Consider the following 11231-nt stretch of genomic DNA (forward strand, 5'->3'; position numbering starts at 1 on the left):
AGACGGGGTTCTTCGGCGTGCGGGTGAATCCGTCCGGCCACTTCGGCGTCGAATTCACCAACATCGACCGTCACTTATGGATCGACACGTACCCCATGGCTGACAAGGCCGCTCGTGCCTACGACGTGGCAGTGTGGCGTGCTGGGAGGCCGAAGACGGACCCGAACTTCCCAGAGATCGAGACTTGGGCAGATGCGGAGTTTCTCGTGCCAGAGGGCATTCAGATGGAGAAGATACCGAAGAAGAAGACAAAGAAGAGGCCGGCCATTATCGTTGGTCTCGGCGATAGCGACGAGGCGGCGATGGCGAGGTTCCCGCGGGAGCATCCGGAGTATGTCCAGGCCGACCAGGAGTTCTTTTGGAAGTGCGACGCCGAGCAGAAGGAGGAGGAGGAGGTGAAGAAGGAGGACGAGGCCGACCCCTCGACGGTGATCCGCGTCAAGTCGTCGTCGGAGGACGACAAGGGGTTCAAGGGGGGCTCCGATAAGGACGACTACAGGATGCCCTAGGACGATGAGTACTTTGGATTAGTTATATTAGTCATTTAATTATGTTTAAACTATGCATGAATTATGGTTGAACTATGTATTAATAAAGTAGTGGTTCAAGTTTCTAGTTTTTACCTCCCTACTTTGCATCATCTATTGGAGTTGCTCTTTTATATCTCCAATATACATCATCTGTTGGAGTTGCCTCAGTTTCCAAGACGTAAAATGCACTTTTTAAAGATGTAAAATTTTACATCTCCTGTTTTAGATCTCCAAATTAAGATGTAGATGAAAAATACCTAACTTTTGCATCTCCGAGGACCAAAAACACCTCTCCAACAGACGGTGTAGATGCAAAAAAAATTACATCTCCGCGAGGCTACAACACCTCGCGATGCAAATTTGCATCTCCAACTACAGGAGATGTAAAAAGAGCAGCCGCACGCCAAACGCCTGTCATTTCAGTTCTCCTCCCCATCTTCATCCTCCCGCCACCCACCGCCGCCCCACCGCTCGGCCGCCGCCCAAATCAGTGCGCCGCCGCGGATCCACCTTCGCCTCCCCGTCCGCCTCCGATTCCACCTAGTTTCGACCGCCACCCGCCATCGTACGGCCCGAATCGGCCCGCCGCCGCTCCACTCCGCCCTGACCCCGCCGGGCTGCCCCGCTCCGCCCAAGCTCCACCCCGACCCCTTCCCCTCCAGCTCGACACCGCCGCCTCCGCCCCGACCATATCGCCTCTGCACCAGCTCTGTCGCGCACTACCTCGATCCCACCGCCTCCGCTCCGACACCGCCTCTATCACGTCGTCTCCGCAGCGCCCCACACCGTCGCTGCACCGCACCGCCCTGCCCCGCCCCGCCCCGCCCCATCGTCGCCATGCCGTCGAGGAAGACCTCGAGGGGCAAAACGAGGGTTCTTCTACGTGAGGCCGAAGCCCTCCGGCAACTTCGGGGTGGAGTTCAGCGACGCCGGCCGCCGCTTTTGGCTAGGCACCTACCCCACCGTCCACGAGGCCGCGCGTGCCTATGACGTGGCGGTGTGGCGTGCCGGGAGACCGAAGAAGGACCTCAACTTCCCAGAGATCGAGACCAAGTCGGATGCGGAGTTGCTCGTGCCGAGGGGCATTCGCATGGAGGAGATCACAACAAAGAAGACGACGACGAAGAAGAGGCCCGCCATGTCGTCAGTCCCGACGACAGCGACGAGGCGGCGATGGCGAGGTTCGCGCGTGAGCATCCGGGGTGTGTGCAGGCCGAGCAAGAGTTCTTCTCGAAGCACGTCGTCGAGGGGAAGGAGGAGGACGAGACCGCCCCCTTGACGGTGATCCCCATCGAGTCCTCGGAGGAGGAGGACGAGGGTTGTGACGACCCGTACAAGGATGAGTTCTGGGAGCAGTTCAAGAGCTCCGATGACAAGTAGTTTTATCTTCGGTGTAGTTCAAGTAGTAGTAGTTCGAACTAGTAGTAGTTGAGTTTGCTGTGCTTTTTATTAATTAGAATTATGTTTAATTATGTTTGAAATGAAATAATAGTTGAATTTGCTACGTTTGAAGTATAGGTTTCAAATGAAAGTAATTGAAGTATAGTTTTACATCTTCATTTGCAACTTCTATTGGAGTTGCTTTTTTACATCTCCAATATACATCTTCTGTTAGAGTTGACACCTTTGGAGATGCAAAAGACACTTTTCGAAGATGTAAATTTTTACATCTCCAAATTTGCATCTTCTGTCGGAGATGCTCTTACAGAGAAAGTAGCAGCAGCAGCGGCACGGCCCACCTGACCAACGACCCGCCTGCAGTTCACTGCCCTTTGCTCCGGCAAGCCTGCCTCAGGGGCATGGGCGGGTCTGAGAGCCCGCCGCCGACGATCTGATCAAAGAAGAACTTGTTCGCCGCCTCGGTGAAGTGGACGCCGTCCCAGCTCACTCTCCTGGCCGGGTCGTCGCAGGATTTTCCCAGCACCACCCACTTCCCCTTCACCAGCACCTTCCCGCCACAACCAACCTTCGGGTCGAAGTTGTACGGGCCAGCGTCGTGCCCGCAGCAGGTGAGCAGAGGGTCGTCGAAGCCTGCAGACCAGAACGCCCAGCCTCAGATTTCTCCAGGACACTACGTACGCAAGCAGCAGCTACACGTATGCATTGTTCATCCAGCCATCGGCCATGGCGCATTACCTAGCTTGCTGGCTTGGCTGATCAGCTTGTACTTCGCGGCGTAGACATCGACGTAGGTGAACGCGGCGTCAGGGTAGGTTTTCCGAAGATGAGCCACTGTTTCCTTGAGCCTCTGGTTGAAGAGTTGCGCGACCTTGTTGTAGGTGACAGAGCAGCCAACATTGTCCTTGACCGCGGCGATGTCGGGCCGGCGAATGAGGGCGTAAGGCAGGCAGCCGATAGGCCCCGTGCTGTGGATCCAGAAGTTCCTTCCACCGAGCACATGCACGCTCTGCAGATCAATTCTTCAGTCAGTCAGTTGTCGAGCCAGCCTACTAGCTTGGTCATGTGATGGTGATCTTCATAAGACGTACCTGGATTATTGAGGTGAGCCTCTCCATGAGCTCAGGAATGAACGCTACGACTTGTTCACTCGTCATGTTCGCGAAGTAGCCCGCGGTGATGTCGTTTTGGCCGATGTCGAAGGTGTACAGCGCCTGGGAGAAGTACTCGGCCTTTGGCAGGAGCTCCCTGTAGATGCCACCTACATACATGGGAGTAAGATAAACAGAATGGATCTTCAGTTCTGTGTACTAAGACTTCGTACTAAGATAGGCCAAATTTGGTCTAGTTGTTACCACCTTTGTTGTTGTAAACGAACTGGCTTCTGTTGATGAACTGTTCGAATTCCCAGGACTGCACGTCCAAGGAGATGGGGCTGAACCCGGAGAGGAACAGGGATGTGTTCTGTCGGCTGATTGTCGAGCCGGCTGTCGCGAAATTGGCCCCCTGCGAGAAGTTGCTCCCTATTGAGTTGAGGTACGCACTTAGGTAAGGTATTCCCAGGTTTTCAGCTGCAGCATCAGCGGAAAAAAGATAAAGTAGATCATTAGCACATTGCAATGTGGCAATAGATTGTGATGAGTTCTAATTTCTGTTTCTACCCGTCCACTGAGCATTTCGCTTTTCTCAGCTAGCCTAAAAATAGCACCAAACACTGGCATGTTTTGCCTCCAACATTTCTTGTTTCTAGTGTCCTGGTTCTGAATTCTTTCAGACCAGTTTTGGCAACAAATAGCTCGATTTAGCCTTTTTGCTGAAAAATAGTCGTGCCATCGTCTTCCTAAAGCAACTTGTAGTGCAGGATCAAGCTAGTGGCCCATTGCCCTCCACTAAGAATATATTTAAAGCAAAGCATCCACACATGCTCTGACACTGCAGCAAAAATCTCTCCCGCCAATAATTAATGTACGGCGTCTCTTTATATAATACGATCACGCTGCTCACGTTTGTTCGTCGTTCCATTTTTCTAGCCACCTATCCAACCACCTCAAGCTTTCCTGACACTTAAGACCAGCCAAATTATTTATTTTTTCATACGACCTGTACTGGCCGGGTTCCACTATCAGAAGATAACGGAACATAAGTGATCTAGGTCTTACTTAGGAAAGAAGAATGCAAGGTCTCTAACTAGCCAACTAGGTGTCACCTAATGCTAACGCCAGCAGAAAGTAAAAATGAAGTGTTGCAGGATTATTAGTCTTGCACACTAGCCTTGTTTCTTGAGAAGCACAACAGCCCTCTTGGAATTACTTCTGAGTTATTTTGTTTGTTTGATTAAACAATATGAAAAACGTAAAATTCTAAGAGGTTTGAGTTGATGATAACTTTCTAGTATGAAATAGAGTGTAAATGGATCCTCGGGGAAAATTCCGACCTACGAATCTGGAAAACACGCATCGAAAAGATTTCAGTTCTGCCAAATTCTCTGGAACTGTCGTTAACCAAAGGAACAATTATTAAATCAAAGAGGCATTAACCTAACGTTTCTTTCTGTCCCTCTCAAATCAGCATCCCATTGTCAGTGTTAGATTGTATTTACATGTGTATATTGTAACGTTGTATACCACCTCATTATATATATATATGATAGGCCACCCCTAGAGGGTTGTGTCGGTTCCCCCAAAGCCTATTGTCTTACATGGTATCACGCTAGGTTACGTCCGTTTCCGCCTAAAAACCCTACCATGGCTCCGACAAGATCCACACCGCCAATGGAGCAGGTATGCACATCTCTCATATTGGTCAAGCATCACTTCTCACTAGACATGCCAATAGGAGTCTTCAACTTCGCAATGTTCTTCGAGTTCCATCTGTGACACGTAATCTTCTTTCAGTTCCTAAACTCACTCGTGATAATAATGTGCTTTGTGAATTTCATCCTTTTGATCTTTTTATTAAGGATCGGGGCACGAGGGACATTCTTCTTAGTGGGCGGCTTTGCCAAGGTCTCTATCGTCTGGAGCATCCTGGCGTCGCTCGCGTCTTCAGTGGAGTTCGGGTATCTCCGTCACAGTGGCATGCTCGTCTTGGTCACCCGGCCACACCTATTGTCCGGCATGTTTTGCGTCGTCATAAGCTTCCTAGTGTGTCTAGTAATAAAGATGTAGCAGTGTGTGATGCTTGTCAGCAGGGGAAGAGTCATCAACTTCCTTTTTCGGAGTCCAGTCGTGAGGTGAAACATCCTTTAGAACTTGTGTTTTCAGATGTATGGGGTCCTGCTCAGACTTCTGTTAGTGGTCATAATTATTATATCAGTTTTGTTGATGCTTACAGCCGCTTTACCTGGCTTTATCTTATCAAACGTAAATCTGATGTGTTTGACATTTTTGTTCAGTTCCAAAAACATGTTGAACGCCTTCTCAAGCACAAAATTGTTCATGTTCAGTCGGACTGGGGTGGCGAGTATCGCAACCTCAACTCCTTCTTTCAGTCGCTTGGGATCACTCACCGTTTAGCATGTCCACATACACATCAGCAGAATGGTTCAGTAGAACGTAAGCATCGTCACATTGTTGAAGCTGGTCTGACTCTTTTGGCCCATGCATCTGTTCCGTTTCGTTTTTGGAGTGATGCTTTCACCACTGCATGTTTTCTCATCAATCGTACTCCCACTCGTGTTTTGAATATGAAGACTCCCATTGAAGTTCTCCTTAATGAACAACCGGACTACACCTTTCTCAAGGTGTTTGGGTGTGCTTGCTGGCCCCATCTCCGTCCATATAACAAGCGTAAGCTCGAGTTTCGTTCCAAGAAGTGTGTTTTTCTTGGTTATATCTCTCTTCATAAAGGATACAAATGTCTTCATGTTCCCACTAATCGTGTCTACATCTCTCGGGATGTTGTGTTTGATGAGCATGTTTTTCCCTTTGCCAACCTCCCTGTGTCCACTACCGAGCCACCTGTCATGCATTCATCCTCTGTTGCTTCTGACCAATTTGATGATGTTGCATATTCTCCTCTATTGTTGCCTAACCATGGTGCAGGCACTGGTCGTGGGGCTCGTTTGGAGATTCTGGAAGCGCCATCTTCCTCTTCGTCGCCATCGCCTTCATCCTCGGCACCTTCTGTTGTGCATGAGGAGCACATGGCGCCCCTGCATGGCCTCGGTTTCCGTGCTCATGCACGGCCGATCGACGTCCTGGCCCGGTCGCCTCTGGCTTCTGGGCTGCCTTCGCCATCGTCGCGCCCTGCATCCCCGCCGACTGGGCCGGCCTCCTCGGTCCCCGTCTCGCCCAGGGTGTCGGGGCAGTCATCACCAGGCCTGGCCTCGCCCACCCCTGCCTCGCCCAGGGTGTCTGGGCCCTTCTCACCAGGGCCGGCCTCGCCTGCTCTCGCCTCGCCAAGGCCGTCTGGGCCGGTGTCACCGGAGCTGGCCTCGCCCACCCTCGGTTCGCCCATGGCCTCTGAGCCCCTGTCGTCGGGCCAGTCTTCGCCATGCAGCCCGGAGTCGTCTGTCCCGAGCTCACCTGAGGTGATTCCTGCATCTCCGGCGACCGTCACGTCTCCGTCACCTTCGCCTCCGCCGGCTCCTGCTGCTGCTCTACGTCCACATACGCGCAGTCGGAGTGGCATTTTTCAGCCTAAGCAACGTCATAATGGCACAGTTGCTTGGTTAGCGGCGTGCATGTCTGCTGCTCTCGCAGATCCATCCTCTGAGCCACGCACGTATCAAGCTGCTATGCGCATTCCTCATTGGAGAGAGGCCATGGAGCAGGAGTATCAAGCGCTTCTTCGCAATCAGACATGGACTCTTGTTCCTCCACAATCACGGGTAAATGTCATTGATTCCAAATGGGTTTTCAAAGTGAAGAGGCATTCTGATGGGTCCATTGAGCGCTATAAGGCTCGTCTGGTTGCTCGTGGTTTTCGACAGCGTTTTGGACTTGACTATGAAGACACCTTCAGTCCAGTGGTCAAGCCTACTACCATCAGACTTCTTCTCTCTCTGGCTGTTACTCGAGGTTGGTTTCTTCGTCAGCTTGATGTTCAAAATGCTTTTCTTCATGGTGTCTTGGCGGAGGAGGTTTACATGCGCCAGCCTCCGGGTTTCTCTGATCCGGATCGCCCTGATCATCTCTGTCGTCCGTCCAAGGCAATTTATGGTCTGAAGCAGGCTCCTCGTGCTTGGCATGCTCGTCTTGCAATGGCTCTTCGTGCTCATGGTTTTGCATCATCAACTGCTGACTCCTCATTGTTTCTTCTTCAAAGGCCTGAGGTTACTATGTACTTGTTGGTCTATGTAGATGATATCATTTTGGTCAGCTCCTCTCAGTCGGCTGCTACTGCGCTTGTTCGCTCACTTGGTGCTGATTTTGCGGTCAAGGACCTTGGGAAGCTTCATTACTTTCTTGGTGTGGAGGTTACTTCTCGTGCTGCTGGCCTTGTTATGACGCAGAAGAAGTACTCTCTGGATTTGTTGCAGCGAGCTGGGATGCTTAAGTGCAAACCGACGACTACACCCATGTCTACCACTGATAAGCTCAATGCTGTTGATGGTGTGCTTCTTTCTTCTTCTGATGCGACCGAGTACCGGAGTATTGTTGGTGGGCTCCAATACTTGACGATCACGCGACCAGACATTTCCTATGCTGTTAACCGAGTCTGCCAGTATCTGCAGTCACCCCGTGACACTCATTGGTCTGCTGTTAAGCGGATTTTGCGCTATATTCGTTTCACGGTGGCTCATGGTTTGCATATTCGGCCGTCTGACTCTGGTTGTCTTTCAGCATATTCTGATGCAGACTGGGCTGGCAATCCGGATGACAGGCGATCCACGGGGGGTTATGCTGTCTTCTTTAGCTCTAACCTGATTGCCTGGAGTGCTCGGAAACAGGCTACTGTCTCGCGTAGCAGTACTGAGGCTGAGTATAAGGCTGTGGCCAATGCCACATCAGAGATTATCTGGGTACAGTCCTTGCTTCAGGAGTTAAGTATACCCCAATCACAGCCTCCTGTTCTTTGGTGTGATAACATCGGTGCTACATACCTTTCTGCAAATCCGGTATTCCATGCCCGAACGAAACACATTGAAGTTGACTATCACTTTGTGCGTGAACGTGTCTCTCAGAAGCAACTACAGATCAAGTTTATTTCTTCCAAGGATCAACTTGCTGACATCTTCACCAAGCCATTGCCTTTGCCACAGTTTGAGACTTGCAGGCGCAATCTTACCCTTCTAGATTCATTAGAAAGTGGCTAAGATTGAGGGAGGGTGTTAGATTGTATTTACATGTGTATATTGTAACGTTGTATACCACCTCATTATATATATATATGATAGGCCACCCCTAGAGGGTTGTGTCGGTTCCCCCAAAGCCTATTGTCTTACAGTCAGAAAGGAAAACTAGCATCCCGAAAGCCAGAAGAGTACTGGTGCACGATAGTACTACTCTCCAACTGCAACCCAACACAAAATCTTCCCGCGACGATGGCATGGCAGTGGCATCGTTCGAGTGATGTTCCGCACATGCAGCTGACTAGCCTTTCTGTTGGATTGCACAGGACGGTGTCGGTAGGCAGCTGACTGGCTGGCGATCGATGGCGTGCCGGGTCCCGGATGGGCGCATGGGCGTGGCATCATTGCCACGGCACGGGCGCTCGCACGCGCGCGGCGGCGGGGCCAAAGTGCAGCTTGCTTCGGCCATGCTCTGGCGGCGCGTAGTCCAAGGCCGCCGCTTTCCGGCGATGAACTGATGCCCGGCTGTGGCCGGACAACAACCGCAACTTATTCAAGGCAGGATGTGAAATGAAATGGGCTTTCAGATCTTCTTGAGCAACAAAAGGTGGTATGTAGGGTAGAAAAGTCTTGTTCTGCTTGGCCCTTTCAGGAGACATCCCTTCTTTTTTACTGTACTACTCTATACTATTCCAGGAGTACTTCCAGGATCCAACGGACTAGGCATGTACAATGCATAACCTCAAGGTGATGCCTCGCATGCCATGTATGATCGGATATGACGTAAAGTAGGTTCGGATAAGGAAGCGGGATCCTCTCCAGGAGGCAGGTGCTTGAAGAAAAAAAGTACGATCCGGTGACAAAAGCTGAAAAGATTGGAGTGAAAGTAGAGATGCATGTGTACTAGAGTCTTTATTTTCTATTTCTTAATGAGGACCACTAATGGTAGCTTGCATTGGGAAGAAAAAAAAATGTAGATGCCTCAAATTATTTTTTGTCATGGAGCATATGTATCCATATGCCACCATTATACATGCCCAGTGACACGAAGTCACAAAGTAGCGCAAACAACATCCTACTCCAGCTCTTAGCATTTTATTACTCCAAGAGAAGTTGTTAATTAACTTTTTACAAGTTAATTTTACTGTACTCCTACAGGTTACTGCGTGTCTGCCAACTTTTATTCTCCTTCAGAACTCTTAGAAAGCGTATAACTACGCTGTAGTACTACGACGTTGGCTTTCAAAATTGCCTTCGCAGCTGCACCGCTACACATGGAACGAATTCAGGCTATATTTATTGGCTCCTGCAAGTGAAGGCGGTAGGTTTCGGCCTTATCAACCCGTGGGCCCTACGTGCAGCCGTGCAGAAGAACCGAGGGATAGATCGAACGGGTGAAAAGTAATAAGAAAAGTATCCTTGAAAAAGTAATAAGAAAAAAAATTCACAGTAGTAATACTACAGCGACTTTGAAGAGCTCCTGACAGTACTGAGAGTTTGAGACATTTTTTTTTGTTGCGAATACTGAGAGTTTGAGACTGAAGGCGCTCCCAGCGAGCGAAGACGTACGTACCGATGAAGTCGATGACGAGGCGGCCGTCGCAGTAGCGGCCGGCGGGCATGCCGAAGAAGGTCCTGCCGTTGGGCGGCGGCGCGGCGCCGAAGGCGGCCGACAGCCCGCCCGTGTCCGAGTTGGAGTCCCCGAAGTTGAACACGGCCGGGAAATGGCAGTCGGCGCCCGCGCCCGCGCCCGCGGAGACCTGCAGCAGCAAGAACAGCAGCGGCAGCAGCGCCGCGGTTCCGGCCGTGGCGGTGCGGCCAGAGGCACCGGACGTCATTCCGTGGGTCAGGTGAGTGTGGCCGCACTGAGGGACGGGGGTGAAGGACGAGTGCGCGCGGGCGGGGAGGACGGGGCGCCGGTTGCAGCGGGATGGTGGGGTTTTGAGGGGGTCGCGGGATGGGGGGATGGGTGGATCGGCGGATAGAGATGGGCGAGTGTGAGATGAGCACAAATGCGGGGCGCAGGATTTCGGGCCGATAGCGATAGGGGGCGTGGCGTGGTGGGGGTGAACGGTGCGATGACGGCGCCGATGCCCTCCCTGCCTTTGGAACGATGCGTCCGTGGCGTGCGCGCGGGCGGGCGGTGTTCCGTTGGACTTTGGTGGATCACGTTACGCAAAGTCCGCAAAAATAAATAAAAATGTTACTCTTACCTAAATGATAAGTGTCACACGTGTGCCGCAAAGCAACATAGCTCAAAAGTCTTCATTATCATCCGTTTTTCCATATCAAAACAGATGACATTAAAGAAAATCTTTTTGGTTTTACGAATTAAAAATGTTTTATCTTCTAAATAAAAAATCTGATTAAAAATCCGTCTTCATTATTAAATCCGTCTTGACGAGATCTTTAAAACTAGATTCCAAGTTAATATTTTTAATGATTTTCTTTTTGCCAAAAGTTGCCATAAAGTTTACACTAAAGTTGCCATGACATGCTTCATCTAGTTTTTTATTCTAGATTTAAAGCTACCATTGTATTTCATCTATTTTTAGGGCAAATTTTATTAATTGACCATGGAATTTTTTTAGTATTTAACCATGGCAAATTTAATTCATGGATCATGGCATTTTTTAGTAATTCAACATGGCAATTTCAGTTTATAGATCATGACAATTTTAGTATTTTGGCTGTCAATTCTAGTATTTTGACCATGGCAAATTTTAGTGCATGTATCATGGGAAATTTAAGTAATTCACCATGGCAATTTTATTTTATGGTTCATGGCAAATTTAGTCATTGATCATGCATTTTTAAAGTAATTGACAACAGATTTCTTTTTAATTATGAACCATGTCAAAATTATTTAATGGATCATGAGAATTTTCTGGGATTCACCATGGTAAGTTTAGTTTCTTAATTCCCTTTCAATAATATGTCAAAATTTATATAAACGTAGAAGAAAGGGTAACTCAAACATATCATGGCAACTTCAATCTAAACACCATAGCAATTTATGTGCAATAGACATGGCAATTTTAAACCCAAAAAAAAGCCGTCGGAACATA

The 11231-nt window shown here is 49.6% G+C and overlaps 1 protein-coding gene across 1 annotated transcript; it reads right to left on the bottom strand.

Moving 5' to 3' along the window:
- Positions 1-2019: 2019 nt before the first annotated feature.
- LOC119354018 (GDSL esterase/lipase At3g26430-like) lies at positions 2020-10157 on the bottom strand. The gene is made up of 5 exons (XM_037620726.1): positions 9737-10157; positions 3287-3499; positions 3020-3189; positions 2667-2937; positions 2020-2561 (listed from the first exon to the last, which is right to left on the bottom strand). Exons 1-5 carry the CDS (start codon positions 9999-10001, stop codon positions 2293-2295), a joined length of 1188 nt encoding a protein of 395 aa, XP_037476623.1. The 5' UTR covers positions 10002-10157; the 3' UTR covers positions 2020-2292.
- Between the last annotated feature and the right edge of the window lie 1074 nt (positions 10158-11231).

The sequence above is a fragment of the Triticum dicoccoides genome, chromosome 2A (genome assembly GCF_002162155.2).
Source record: "Triticum dicoccoides isolate Atlit2015 ecotype Zavitan chromosome 2A, WEW_v2.0, whole genome shotgun sequence".
Taxonomy (NCBI): domain Eukaryota; kingdom Viridiplantae; phylum Streptophyta; class Magnoliopsida; order Poales; family Poaceae; genus Triticum; species Triticum dicoccoides.